Source organism: Phoenix dactylifera, chromosome 14, assembly GCF_009389715.1.
Source record: "Phoenix dactylifera cultivar Barhee BC4 chromosome 14, palm_55x_up_171113_PBpolish2nd_filt_p, whole genome shotgun sequence".
Classification (NCBI taxonomy): Eukaryota; Viridiplantae; Streptophyta; class Magnoliopsida; order Arecales; family Arecaceae; genus Phoenix; species Phoenix dactylifera.
This window is the reverse complement of record NC_052405.1, coordinates 9,517,215-9,532,143: the sequence shown is the minus strand read 5'-3', so window position 1 is coordinate 9,532,143 and position 14,929 is coordinate 9,517,215. Positions and strand designations below refer to the sequence as shown.

General features: G+C 38.0%; 2 protein-coding genes across 3 annotated transcripts in view; one reads left to right on the top strand and one right to left on the bottom strand.

Moving 5' to 3' along the window:
• Positions 1 to 3,616, top strand: LOC103704775 (cytochrome c-like). The gene is made up of 3 exons (XM_008788199.3): positions 1 to 379; positions 1,718 to 1,851; positions 3,318 to 3,616. Exons 1-3 carry the CDS (start codon positions 268 to 270, stop codon positions 3,411 to 3,413), a joined length of 342 nt encoding a protein of 113 aa, XP_008786421.1. The 5' UTR covers positions 1 to 267; the 3' UTR covers positions 3,414 to 3,616.
• A 441-nt stretch (positions 3,617 to 4,057) lies between these two features.
• The window catches only part of LOC103704776 (protein phosphatase methylesterase 1-like), a 32,289-nt gene continuing 21,417 nt past the window's right edge, over positions 4,058 to 14,929 (bottom strand). For both annotated transcript variants that reach the window (XM_026803725.2, XM_008788201.4), the window contains exons 8-13: positions 14,583 to 14,677; positions 14,364 to 14,414; positions 13,870 to 13,950; positions 9,856 to 9,928; positions 8,939 to 9,016; positions 4,058 to 4,500 (exon numbers count right to left, since the gene is read on the bottom strand). In XM_026803725.2, coding sequence (XP_026659526.2) covers positions 4,471 to 4,500; positions 8,939 to 9,016; positions 9,856 to 9,928; positions 13,870 to 13,950; positions 14,364 to 14,414; positions 14,583 to 14,677 — 408 coding nt within the window. In that variant the 3' untranslated portion in view covers positions 4,058 to 4,470. The remainder of the gene's footprint in view (positions 4,501 to 8,938; positions 9,017 to 9,855; positions 9,929 to 13,869; positions 13,951 to 14,363; positions 14,415 to 14,582; positions 14,678 to 14,929) is intronic.

Genomic DNA, 14,929 nt, shown 5'->3' with positions numbered 1-14,929 from the left:
CACCAGGGCTTCTAGGCTCGTCATCAATCTCGAAAAATACCCCCAACTAAATCTTCTAATTCCCTACATTCGACTCATAAAACGGGAGCAAAAGCTCGAGGGGCATTTCAGTCATTAGGTTCATAACGCGTGGCTATTTAAGGAATCGTGCCGCCGGCCCCGGATCGAGGGCTTCTTCCTTTCGGAATCGGTCATCTCGCCGTCTTTGTTAGGGAGGAGAGGAAACCCTAACCCTAGATCGATTTATCCGAGGCATTCTTGAGAGAAATGGCGACGTTCGCGGAGGCTCCGCCCGGCAATCAGAAATCCGGGGAGAAGATCTTCAAGATGAAGTGCGCTCAGTGCCACACCGTGGAGAAAGGAGCCGGTCACAAGCAAGGTTAGATCTCCCTGTCCGATATATGTTCTCTTCTTTATTTGAAGGCATAGTTTCTTTTTTTCGGGTCTCTCTCGGGTTTGTTTTTTCCAATGTCGATGCTTTTATTTTTTATTTTTATATTCGATTTTCTTTGATCTACCTTTGTTTCAAGGTTTTGTCGAATTCTCTTGAGATTCATATCGTTTTCCTTGGTTCTTGGTTAATTGAGAACTCGTAGTTTCTGATGGTTGCTGTCGGTTGTAATATATTGATATATTGCTGCTTCAATGTCCACTGATTACTCTTGAGATTGACATCATTTTCATGAGTTTTGAGAAAAATTCATGAACTTGCAATATTGATCCATGTTTGTTTCGAGATTCTGTTCGCTCTTCTTTCGAGTCATTCCATTTTCTTCTATGTTTTTGGATAATGTAAAACTCATAGGATCGATCGATGTTTTTTGGTTTGTTTTTTTAAATATTCCGTTGTCTCATTTGATTGTCCGAATTGATGCTTTCTTCCTCAGCTAATCTAAGCGATCAGGAGCTATGTGCAATATGCTGGTTCGGTTATGATTATGTAGTGGTCCGACCATCTTGTGATCTATTCGATCTTTTTTTGTTTTATTCACTGCATTGGTCCTATTATTTTCATTGTATAGTGTATGGATTTGGCGATTCTGGTGATGCTTCTTTAAACGTAATGGTTGTATTGATTTATTTACGAGCTTTCTTTTAAAACTGAATCGCATATCACTCTATAGAGTTTGTTAATGCTGTTGATATTATGTGGTTTGCTTGTAGTGGTATAGAGGTAAACCGTAATACATGATTTAGTTTATATCCAGAATGATGTTTCCTGGTATCATTTCCTTATTTGGATCTCAGTGGCAACTTCCACCTGATGTCTTGTATGTGGATGTGAAAGATACCATTAAGCGTGCAAATTTGACTGAGGAAGCAGAAGAAGGGGAAACCAAGTGAGATGGAAAGATTTTTTTTTTCACTCAGGATATTGTATGGCGCCTGTAGCTAGAGAGTTCCCTAATCGGCAGATATTAGTTTACTTGTGTATATAGTCGAACAAGCTCGTGCTTCAATTTTGCACGTGAAGGTTTCCCTGTAGTAGTATCATAAGTGTGCATATGCTTGATAATAGCTGTGTTCGACAAATCTTTGTTGCTTTGATGGAAATGAATAATTTAGTGCATGGCATAATTTCTGTTTAATATTTTATCTCTTCATTAATTGTACCATTTGTATCCTTTTGTCTTATAATTATTTTTCCAATATGTTTACCGTCTAATAAATCAGAAATGTGCTTAGAAATTTGACCAAAGTTCATCAATATTTGTAGGTCCTAACTTGAATGGTCTTTTTGGGAGGCAATCCGGTACCACCCCCGGTTATTCTTACTCTACTGCGAACAAGAACATGGCTGTGATATGGGAGGAATCAACTTTATATGACTACCTACTTAATCCTAAGAAGGTATGTCAGTAACCTAAAATCAAAACTATACATATGACGTAATATAATGCGTAAGCACGAATTTTTTTAGTGCTTTTCTGAAGAGTTATAGGGTGTGATGATGTTGCTGGGTATGATTGACTATTATGAGGTTTGTCCCTAACCTCAAAATGAAATTTAGGAGACTTGATTAAGATTGAGTGGCTAATTTGAGTTTTTAATTATGCTTGTCAGATGATTGAGATGGTTGGTTGTTTAGGTTCATAGTACTGATAAAGTGGAACCTGAATGTGTTTTTTTTTTGGTTAGATATGCAGTGCCTTGTGCAACATACCACTTTTCCACTAATAATAATTGTGTAGCTTTTCTTTTTTAATGTGGTTCGTTGCCAGTTACGTTCAACATTTCATTACCAACTTTTTTCTCTTGCTCTGAAATCCATGTATGTTGTTTGAATTGATTTAATTCTTCAATATGGTCTGCAACGCATCTCGTGTGCTGATTTGATTCAGCGAATAAATTACTATTGGCAGCCATTTCTGTGCCTTTTCTTGATGATTCTGCAAATCTTTGTTCTTGTGTTTTTATTGTTAGGCAAGTGGCCTGTATATATAAGATCATGCCTGGGAATATTTATGTCATGTTGGGGGATTCACTTTGTCTAAATCTGAGTCATATTATATTTGTGGGCCCTCAAAATGGCCGGGATTAACAAGGGGTCATTTACTACATTTGGGTGGGTTATAGATTTCATGGCCTTGTAATTGTTTGTTCAAGGAAAGATATAAAGGGTAACGGGGCCATCATAAATTGGCATGCCATTTTGGTGGATGATTTTGCACACATGTGCATGTATTTATGAAGTAATTACACATGTTTCTAGCTAATGTATGATTACTTTGAGAGCTCGTTATGAAAGATATAACGCTTCACATGGTATGCACACGTGCCTGTATTTGTGAAGTAATTACATATGTTTCTAGCTAAGGTAAGATTACTTTGAGAGCTCGTTATGAAAGATATAATGCTTCACATAGTATATTATGTATAAAACACTAACAAAACATTCAAGTAAGCTTGGGGTTTGTCCGATTCCTAAAGAACATAAATGCCATAATTAAATGCTGCATTGCTTGGTAAGAGTCAGAAGACATGGTGTGGGATATGTCAACATTTTTTAGTGGAAGCCAATTAAAATTTTATATGTAATTAACACTGTAAAAGCATGCACTCCCAATCTTCCTGGAGATGTATATAACCAAACACTACGATCATGGTGGAGCAGTTTGTGGGGCATAGAAGGCATGTCTTTTTAAACCGCGCTCTCTTGAAGGGTGATCTTTTTTCAATACTAGAAAGGAGCCCTGATTGCCTACTTCAATTTTGGTTTAACATTTTTTAATCATTTGCCTGACTTATCTTTCCAGCTCTCTGAGCTTTTCGAAAAGGTTAAAATACAACTCACGGACTCCCCCTTTTATGTGCAGTATATTCCTGGTACAAAGATGGTTTTCCCTGGTCTGAAGAAGCCTCAAGAGCGTGCAGATCTGATTGCTTATCTCAAGGAATCCACATCATCATAAATCATGTTTGGGTGGGAAATCTATTGGCTAATAAAATATCTGATATCCAATCCGAGCGGGAAAGCCAGGGATATGGTATATTTTTGTTTGGGGTTACTATTATTTGTGCCTCTTGCCGAGGCATTGTTTTGTGCAAGATGTACTCGTGCAGTACCTTTGTAATAACATTCTCAGCAATATCTTAAACAATTTTTTGGTCGCCCCATGAATTTGTGGATGGATCTTCTTCTGGTGCACTTTTTCCTTTTAAGTTGGTGGCGGCATGCTATGCTGTCTCTAGGATGATACAGATTCGGACGGTTGAATCTTAAAACAGTCTGGATTTCATTTTTTAAGGGCGAAAAGGTGTAATACATTTAAACCGGAATCGAATTCCTGACCTCTTGCCCCAAGTGACAAAGGTGAGACCAGCCGAGGACATAGTCGTGTACTTTTGTGCATTTTTTCATGGTGGATGATGGCCAATTAGGATTAGGTGGCTGCAGGACTTTAACCCTCATACGAGTTGGTTGGCTGGCTGCATGATTTGGTCCAAGGGAAAGGTTGATAGAGCTGAGTTGAACACTATAATTTTGCTACCCAAATAACTGAGAAAATAGGTAACCATTGATCTCGGAATCCTCCGGCTGTCTGGTGACCATACCTTGGCGATGTCAAATTGCCGTGGTTATGCATTATTAGCATATTTAGCATCATAAGATGTAATTGATCTGTCAAAATACACATATACCTTCTCATAGGTTCTTCGAGTTTTCAGTCTCTGGATTCGGCAAGTGTTTCCTACAAATCCGGGATTTATGATATATAAATTCAGAAAACTCCTAATAAGTTCTGCAAGCAGAAGCCAATGCCGGGGGCGGTAAGTAGTGACAGATTCTTTACAGGGCTTAATCACAGCACCATGAGCGTAAAGAAATTGAAGCCAAAGCCTTTTTGTTGCATTGTACATCTCTGATAAAGCTTTTTATATGGAACGATGTTCACAAACAACTGCCCTGTGAAAATTTGTAACTCAGTGATGTTATCTCTGGTGAAAAACTTAAAGTCTCGTCTTCTATTACTGTGGTCGTCGGATGAGGCCTGGTATCTGCAGAAGAGCACAAAGTGTCACATTCAAAGAAATATCATGATCAAATCAACAATTCATGCAATCACTGCTAAAATGATAAGGTATATTATCAATCAAATAGAACTAACATTAGCCCAATGAACCGACAGAATTGATACCACCACCACATTCAAAGCAAAATGGACCAAAGCTGCTCTGTGGTTCCAGATCCAAGTGCATGGTACAAGCAGAAAGTTGCTAATTGGAGGCATATGCCTTAGGAATGCATATATATATATATATATATATATATATATATATATATATATAGACGCACATATATGTACACACATATGTATATATACATATATGTACACACATATGTGTATATATATATATATACACACACACACACACATACATACATATATATAATTTGATTTTCACAATTTGCCAATCTGCCTATTTGCAGTTAGGGGTCATCTAGATCATAGTAGCCAGATCATATTCAGCATCCCATTCCCCAGTTGCACCCCTAATTGCCAAGACCAGAAAGTAAACCACCTTTCCAAACCTCGACAAGGAACACCATGCTATTGTACAAGTTTCTAGAGGCTTTCCCACAAATTATGCGGTTTTGAATGCTAACTTATATTAATTGTAATGGCTCTTTGAATACATCTCACAAGAATTCAGCAAGTCATGCATATGGTGGAAAGAAGTCGATCGCAATACGAGTCTATAAAAGTATAAATGGGGTAAACATAAAACAAGTAACATTTATTGACAAGCCAAGTTTCTTGGATATTAAATTGTAGATTTTTTTTAAAAAAAGCAAATTTTAAGAGGTTACATGTGAAGCAATCCCATGATTTTTTAAAGTTATTTTCCTAGATTTTTGAGCAATTGAAATCTTTTAAATGTACAAAGAAGTGATCAACAAAGTGATTCGTATTGTTTAGCGATATTGAGAAACTGTGAAAGTTGTAGGAACTTATAACATGTTTCCCTAGAAATAAATCAAAGTCATCATGGCATATCAATAAAACCTTCTGAATTTGTATAAATAAAGCTGAAAAGTGTGGACCCAAGGAAAAACAGATTAAAAATGAATAAATAGATATACAAAGTTGATATAGTTCAAACTTCGAAAACTTATATAAACCCCCAAGTCTCTATAGATTGATCAGTGTTGATTTTATAGAAAAAAGTACGTATGCCATATGTGTCACATTATTCCGTTCAACTGGTCAGTGGATTCATGGTTCGAAAATTTTTATGAAACTCAAATCAGATTCTGCTAATGAGACCCATATGCAACAGATAAGTTGAATCCATATTACACAGGTTAAATCTGTGGATAATATAGTTCACAGATATTGTGTAATGGCTTCCCAAAATATCATACCAAAGCATGGCAAAGAGTACCTCTTACCTGCATGCCAAGAGTTTGCAAGTTCGCCGACTAAAGTGTTTATTATTTTCTTGGGCATCCACAATGCCACTATTTCATACTAGAGGCACTATAGCATAATCGACAAAATTGTCAACTACCCGAATTATAACGATTTTAAAAATTTATGGACCTTGGAATATAACAGCATGTTCTGCCAAAAGATGTTAGCTCACCTGATTGGTTCCCACTCTTAAGAGCTTGCAAAAAGGAATATAACAACATGTTCTTTGTCCCAACCATTTGAAAAATTGCCTTATACCATGTGATGGGGGCAAAATGGATCATCCTGCCCAGGGCAAGGGATCGTCCCATCCCAGCTGGACAGACCACAACACCGACCAGCAGGACCTCGGTCGCATTCGGAACCAGCCCGATCTCGGACTCCGCCGAGGGTTCAGTTGACCTCGGCCGGACCTCTTCACTGCTACGACTTGTGGCAACCTCTTATGACGCTTATAATGACGTCCCGGGCCCGAGCTCGGAACGCCCTACTGTATCAGCTGCAAGCCCAAGAGCTCCTTCGACCACAGGTCTATTCGTCGACGCGCCCCGACCGAGTTCAGGGCACCCCTTATATTCGCCGACGCGCCTTGACCGAGTTCAGGGCACCCCTTATATTCGCCGACGCGCCTCGACCGAGTTCGAGGCGCCCTTATATTTGCCGATGCGCCCTGGCCGAACCTTGGGTGCCCTTATATTCGACGATACACTCCGGCCAAGTTCGGAGCGCCCCATCTAACAACGCGCCCCAATCCTCGAGCTCGGGGAACCTAACCTAGAAAACCTCGAAATCAGGAATGCTAGGCTGACCTCAACATCTGCCAAGCCGACCTCGCCAAATATATGATGCGATCTCTCATCGAGCTTGACCTCGCCCATGGCCGCATCCACGTGCAAGTCCACGCCCACCTACGTGGCCGTACATTACAATGCTACCGCGCCATGCTTTGTTTGCTGGCCAACGACAGCCAAGGACAACGCCATGCTGCGCCAGCCATACCCCGTCACACTCATCGATGCCTTACCATTCACAGGAATGGCCTACGCCGTGCACCTCAAGTAAGCTCCAGCTATGCGCCATCTGTCTAAAACCCATCTCCTCCCATGATGAGGACGGGCCATATCTCCGCCACCTGGACACCTTTACGATGACTATAAATAGCTCCATCATGTAACATTACGGAGACTTTTGGACCAACTAAGATCCATTCTAACTTGAGCGTCGAAGGGCCTCACCGGAACCACCAGTGAGGCTTTGTGTAGGTACACCGTTGCGCAGGAGGTGGCTCCCCTTTCTTCGCCCCAGCTGGCAACTCCCTCGACTCCCCCGGTGTGGTCACCCTCGGGCCAAATTTGAACCACAACACCATGTATTATAATGTTAAGATATATAGAGTCCTGCTGTATTTGTATGACAGATATGTTTAGTACCAATCCTTGCAATCAATAGTTCAATACATCATGTTATTGCACTGTCTGCTCTCGCATACATGTTGGTTGCCACAGCAAGCAATCAAGAGCAAGGCTAAAATCAGACCATCTTATTAAAACAGGGATTATAGCTATGGTCCTTGGGAGGGATTATAACTAGGATTATGGGAATGTGACCATCATGTCTCCATAGTAGCCACTTCAATCGCCTCAACCAAGACCGACTTTTCATGAATGATGATGAAACTGGTAATATCTACTAGGCTTCAATGCAAAAATCAACGTATCGCTGAATTTCTAAATTTTAAATTAGATATCATTTTGGACATTCAGCCATAATATTTCCTTCTTATAAAGATAAAAAGATTATCAACAATTACTTTAGTATTAACATGTGCATATGCATGTACATCCTAACTACTGATTTCAAATGTTCATTGTAGAGATAAAAAAGATGAGCACCATCACAAAACAATTTAAAATTCTGAAAATCATAACTTGATTGTTGAATCAACTCCTTACAGATATAAGGTTTGTCGTTGAACGTTAAGAATAGTGAAAATGAGAGATAAAATAATAAATATGTAACAATCTAATGTTATATTTTGAAATCATGTCAGGTTTAAGAGCTGTGGAGAATCTAGGAATAGAACATAGAAACTGGGATAAGGTACAATCATATTATGCCAAGCTGGTCTATCTTTGCAATTCCCTATGGAAAAGCCCCACAATTTGGGTCAGTAATGACTTGCATCATAATGTAGCATGGTATTTATTTAACCTTGGAATGACATTCCGTGCTCAAACAAGGGCATAGTCCTCTACTCTTGTTCTCCTACTTTTCTACTCAGAGAAGCAACCCATGCTATGTTGTATTTGACACCCATATAGTTCCCCAAGATCTTGTAGTTTCAATGTGAAAGCCCTCCTTCAAAAGGTCTCTGAAATTGTTATGTTCAGAGGCATATCCTCAAGCCAAGTGTCAAAACTCAAAATGATTTTCCAAAGAATTCTATAATCCATTTCCACTTCAAAACGAACAGGGTTTCACTAATGCAGTATATAACTTTGGCAGAAGCATTTCATCCTACAGCTAGGAGTACCTTAAATAAAGATATAGCACCTAAAATGAATTTTAAATGACCCAAGAAAAGTATTCAAAAATGGGTTCACAGCTGTACTGGCAAAAATACAAAAATGTTTAACAGGGTTACAGGATAATGCCAGGAAGAATGGAATCTGGCAAGATTTATAATCGCCATTTAAAACAAGTTTCAAATATGAGTACAGCATAGTTAATTAAGGTTTTAAACTGTCATCATAGGCAAACCCCTTTCTTTTTCATAACCAAACAGCAACCGACTTTCCTGTAAATAAATTATTTTAAGTGCATATTATAGTTAAGCATAAAATGAACCAGAGAAAAAATTTATATGGTCAATGACATGTCACTTTTTTACTAAAAAAAAAGGAGTTGGCATACCAAACATATGAAACAAACTTCCAGATATCTTCAACACGGTTATCATGAATAAGTGATCTTACAAACAGATCAATCTCAAACGACTTAATAAGAGGAAAGATATTAACCTCAACACCATGAGGGCCTATGCGATTGCGAGAGATAAAATTCAATATAAGTGAAGCAAATTCCTTGGGGACATCTTCCTGCAATAAACAAAGTTTAAGTGAAGAGGAGAAACAAAGATCTAAGCAAATTCTGTGAGCTTTGCATGACACATGCTCATGCACACTATGTACTTCCACTTATGAACACTCCATGCATCAATTGTTGCATATGGGGCCTATGGATTGTTGTGAGTGCATTATTGGATCACTACCTCTCATTACTGTATCTAGTACATTATTGCTATCTTCTGACACTTTGCTCTAAGATTACATGGTATCAAAGTCACAAAGCACCATCTTGGGAATCTTCATAATAACTTCAAGAACTACTATGAGAATTGCTCATCCTTTGCCAATCTCCCTATAATATGTGATCATGCACTATCATCACATTCCACTAACCTAATTCCCACAACATTGAAAATCTTAACATATTCTACCAGAAGAATAGGGATCTAGTTTGAGATCACTTGAGTTCAAATGAACAGTTTAATATAAGAAATGAAGCACATAAACCCACATGACTATTTCTGTCAAGCTTCCCTCTCTACTGATGAACAGTAAAGGAAGTAACCATCCCAAGTTCCTCCAAACACTAGGAGCATTAAACACCAGCAGAGGAGACCCCCTTCCCAGAACATACACAAACATACTCCCCACTCCCTTTTTACATCTTTACTGATCATACAACCTTTTTTTAGATAACACAAACTCCTCATCCTTCTACCGAGCACAAATACCCATTTAACTGCTCATACCTTTTTCTCCCTCATTTTACCTGCATTTTTGTTATTTCCAGATCACCAAAACACTTTGTTTCAATGCTTCCCTTAATCAAGTTAAACTTGAAACTTGAAATGGAGGAAGAAATGGATAACCTGTATAGCATGTCCAGTGTGACGGACAACCACCATTTGAAACTTGCCTTGCATTTGACCAATTGTAAGAGGCCTGTTGCAACATACTCCAATGAATCTCTCGTTTCAAATATTTAAACCTTACCTAAGCTTTAATTAGATATACAATTGCAATCTATTGTCTTTAAAAGAATATATGCATTTTTCTAAACCAACTTCATAGCTATAGTGTGTGAATGGATATAGCAAATATTTATGCAAACATGCTGCCTCAACCAAAAACATATGCAGATATAAAAAAATGTATTACACGAAACCTTCCTTGAAATATGTCCATATGAATGCGAATATCCAATTGTGATAGTGAGCATGAATTTCATCTAATGGACGTTTATTTTATGATTTATTTTTAGTCAATGAAGACAACCAAATTTTGTTAAGAATATTTTGAATTATGTTGTCATTAAATGAAGAATAATATTTTTAAGACTGTACAGAGCTATGTGAAAGTTACATGGTTGCATGAAGATGTTTTTCTTGACATCAACATATCAAGTGTCCTTGCAATGAATATAGGCTATAGGATTGGTGAAGTAAACTATCAAGGCTATATTTGGTGCAGGTTAAAGGAGGGTTAAATGCAATAAAGTTTCCTTTTCTCCACTTATTCCACTTTAACTTGCTAAATGCTAAAAAGGTAGCCGACTTATTCTAAGGGTAAAATAAGCATTTTAGAAAGTAAGTAGAGGCGTAGAGCTACTTTTTCCACCTAACTCTAGACTATTCTATTATATAAGGCATACTAGTTTATTCCAAAGTAAGGTGGACTAGTTTATTCTGATGGTAAAATAAAGTTTCCTTTTACTCCACTTATTCCACTTTAAATTTCTAACGCTGAAAAAATAGCCGACTTATTCTAAGGGTAAAATAAGCATTTTCAAAAGTTGGTTGAGTAGAGCTAAAATGCTAAACATGTTCAATCATTCTAAAGAACTCGAGTAATTCCACCAAGTTCCAAGATGGGTGAAAAATATATTATACCATTGTATTAGTTATTCTGAAATCTGACCCAAATTTTTGATGAATGGAATATGTCCTTTGGTAGGTCATTATGATGCTCTCAGGCATAAGATTTTCATTGCATACTCAGGAACTCAACAAACTAATAATGTTGGAAATGTTATGTGATATGAGCACACTTTGTTTTACAATGAGTATCCAGAAATACCCCACTTTAACATTTTTCAAGACCTCTTGAAAAAACAATTGTCAGGAGGTTTTAGGTCATATAGTGGTAGCCTGGTAGCCATAACATTTCTAGTGCTACCAGCATCAGATAACGTAGCAAAGAAATGAGAACAAAGATGGCCTTTGTGATGGGAAATGGAGGTAATTAAATCAGCTGCGATTTTTCAAGAATTTTTGTAACGTATGCAGTTTGCAGGAGTGAAGTTCAGGTTGGAAGCTGATGCAATCCGGTTTAAGGAGAAATAGATCGTACGAGAAGATAGATTTGAGATTTGTCTCCTGAAAATTTCCCTAGGATTATTTGTGCGTGAGGAGCACATGAATGGCATTTGTGCAGGGGCGGGGGGCGTTTTGTCAGTGGCTATGGTGGGGGGTAGAGCATGAGTTCCTATTTCCAAGTTGGAAGCATGATTTGCCGAACCCGGCCAACCCAGGCGCTCTTGAGAATTTTCCTAGGATTATTTGTGCGCGAGGAGCACATGAATGGCATTTGTGCTGAGGCGGGGGGTGTTTTGTCGGTGGCTGTGGTGGAGGGTAGAGAACGAGTTCTTATTTAAAAGTTAGAAGCATGGTTTGCCAAACAGGGCCGAACTGGGCATGGTTTGCCAAACCGGGCCGAACCGGGCCGAATGGTCCAGTTCGGCCCGTACCGAGCCGACTCGATGGGGGATCAGGTCGGTTCATCTAGTTTTTTCAGAACTGGCGCTCTGAACCGGCCGGAACCGGTCGTGAACCACACGGACTCGGTCTGAATTGGCTGAAATTGTGCCGAACCAGTGCGAATCGTTCGGTTCGCATCGAGACGGACTGGTTCCAAACTAGCCCCCCTCTCTTCTCTCTTCCTTTTGTTTTAAACTTAGAGTTGCAAAGGCTTGAGAAGTTTTTGATTCGGCACGATTGAAGGAGGATCCAACCCTAAATAAGGTATGTTTCCTCTTTTCAATCTCATTTTCTCTTTTTTTGGATGCCAAAAAATACCTTGAAATTTGCAAAATAAGAAAAAATTATGCCAAAATTTTTGATTTTGGCATGATTTCATGATATGTTATAAATTTATGGATACACAATCACATAAAAAATTTTAATTTTTAAATTATACATAATTTTTTAAATTTAAAAATATAATTTTGCATATAGTAGGTAAGCAAGAACATTAAAAATTAGACTACTTCTGTACTTATATAATTTTACTAAAACAATGATGAACTCTATCTGCAGCATACTACCTGAATCCGAGGTTTCAGTACACCGTACCTGAAATTGATATAGATAACAAACTTCTGGCCACTCTACGTAATATGATTTACAAGATGGAGCCTGATCTAGAAGTCACAACCCTATGTCTAGAAGAAGTAAGTTAACTTAAGTGAGATGCATAAGTTAACTGGTATCTTCAACTATTAACATATTATAATAATATTTTTTTCATAGACCAAAATATTTAGAGAGCATTGATAGCATTGATAGACCGGGTTGGCTCGGTTTGGCCCGAACCGGGCAGTACGGCCCGATTCGGCAATCCTTGCTCACATATATGTCTCTAACTTGGCGATGAGGGCCTCAAGGTCGTTAACATCAGCAGGATCAGGCGGAGACCTTGTCCAATGAAGTGTGAGATCCAGGATTGAGGATCCTCTTACCTACACAACACCCATAACATCCATCCTCTTAATATCACACAGCTCTCTAACTATAACTCATTGTGAATCGTTTGGACCTTGGCTTAGTTTATCTTGCCAAGTCTTTCACGGCAATTAGAATAGTTAGAATCCTCATGCAAATGGATTCCAAGAAGATCTGTTGGAGAAACATAAGGTCCCGGACACCTTCTGGCGTGCAATCAACTAAGAAAAATTATATTTAGTTCAATTGAGTGACTTAGATTATCATGAACTAAATCATAGTTCGTCTCAATAGATAAGCAAGCTAGTAGTTTAGTAAAAATCCAAGGATCAAAAAACACCGACATATCATTGCCAAATATTAGATGATCACTGAATAAGGGAAGATGTGAGCAGAAGATCGAGATGGAATGATGTAGATTAGGGGAAGTGGAAAGGACTTCGAAGAAGGCTTAAGACGGAGAAGGGTAATTTCAGCTTTTAGGGTGGCATATTAACGGCATTGGGTGGTGCATGGACTGCAAGATCACATTGGGTCAATGCAAATTGATCAAAGTAGAGGGCATGTTTCTAAAATTTTCCCTTATTTTAGAAAAATGTTCCAAATAATTTTTTTAGGTTTCATGATCACTTAAATCGTTTACAGAGCAAATGATTTACATCCCAACTCGTGATATTTCATACATGTTTTTAGAACTTGTGCATGTATCAATTAGTTAAGTTATGTATTTATTCTTTTTCCAAGTTGGAAATTAAAAAAAGAATATGGAGAGAAAATCCTGCAACCCTAGTTGTAGGAAATTCCTACAATCGGGTTTTGTGGCAGATTTCTATTTGTAAAAATTGGGCCAGCATGCAACACCAGTAGGTTGGTTTTAAATGGAAGAGAATCTTATCTAGATTTTCATTTGACCTATTAAAATTTGTTATGTGACCAAGTCGTCACTATTTCCAACAACTTGGTTAATAGAAGATCTGCTTTGATAAGTGTGTTCAAAAGCAGGCAGACAAATAACTAATCAGAACTACCAGTCAAAAGGCAACATAAATTTGTACAAAGGCCATAAAAAATGGACTTACAAGTTTTCCTGTCGATAAAATAAGTTATGAATTAAAGAAAAAATTATTGACATGGTTCAGTTCATGCAGGTATATTGGAGAGAACCTGTCTAGTCTGTCCGTTCCTGCTAATAGTAACAGCTTTGGTACTGGACATGATAAGAACTTCTCTGAGAGGCCCTCATACCTGGCAACATATAATGATTAGATTTAAAAATATTAAGGATCATGACAGCAAACTATGTAGGCAAGGAACTGATTAAAAGCAAAAAGAGCAAGATTCTTAGTGTGAGAAATCAGAACATTATTATCTAAAGAAATGGAAGAAATTGAATATTTGGTTTGCCTCTTATAGTTACAACTTACAAGTTCATATAATGCAGTTTTCACAGTTTAATATCAATTAGTTAGCGCTTCTTACCTACTTTACTAATATGCTGATGTGTGTGTGTGCAAGTGTAATATTTTCAAATCAAGCTACAAAATTCAGGTTTCCGGGTCACAATTCAAATGCCCATAGGCATAAAGGAAGCACAACAACATCATATGAACCCAAAAATTACCAAATTATACAGCAAGTAAAAATGATATTGGACCCACCAGCCTTTCCAGTATTTCTCTGTTTCTTCAAGAGGAGTACGGTATGTAAAACTGCAAATAAATCTTTACTGTCAGAAATATTAACTTTAGATACAAAACCAGACTGCATGAATTGCAAGGTAATAACTGTCATTGCAAAGTTCCCAAGGTAAACGCACATAAGATAAAGACACAGAAAAACCAAGTCAAGCATTGGTTGTAAAACATGCTTGTCCTCACCATTTCTTTGAATCATCATACTTTAATGTTGATGGAACGGATACACAGGCAGATTCAACATTTCTTAATGGGCCTGCTCTGACACTCCACTCAACCTGTGAAAATTTTAGAACTTCGATGCATCAAAGTTACAATGCATATAGTACTTTCTACTGTTATGTTTATGCATGCCAATCTTCACATATAAGTGAAGCAGAAAGTCATTTAACTATTTGTAGTCTTTCCACAGCACAGTGTGAACTCCACTGGCAAAGAATAAAACTGACAAAGTGATCCTGTTCCAAGGAGTGGTCACCTGGGTGCCTACCCCCTAGGTAGTAGATGGGCTTCAGAATGCTATGGCAACC

Bases quoted from the DNA above. Each gene is read 5' to 3' on its own strand.
- LOC103704775 (XM_008788199.3), top strand. From the start codon at position 268: ATGGCGACGTTCGCGGAGGCTCCGCCCGGCAATCAGAAATCCGGGGAG. The intron at 380-1,717 runs GTTAGATCTCCC...CAATATTTGTAG, and splicing joins AGGAGCCGGTCACAAGCAAG to GTCCTAACTTGAATGGTCTT. The intron at 1,852-3,317 runs GTATGTCAGTAA...TTTTATGTGCAG, and splicing joins ACCTACTTAATCCTAAGAAG to TATATTCCTGGTACAAAGAT.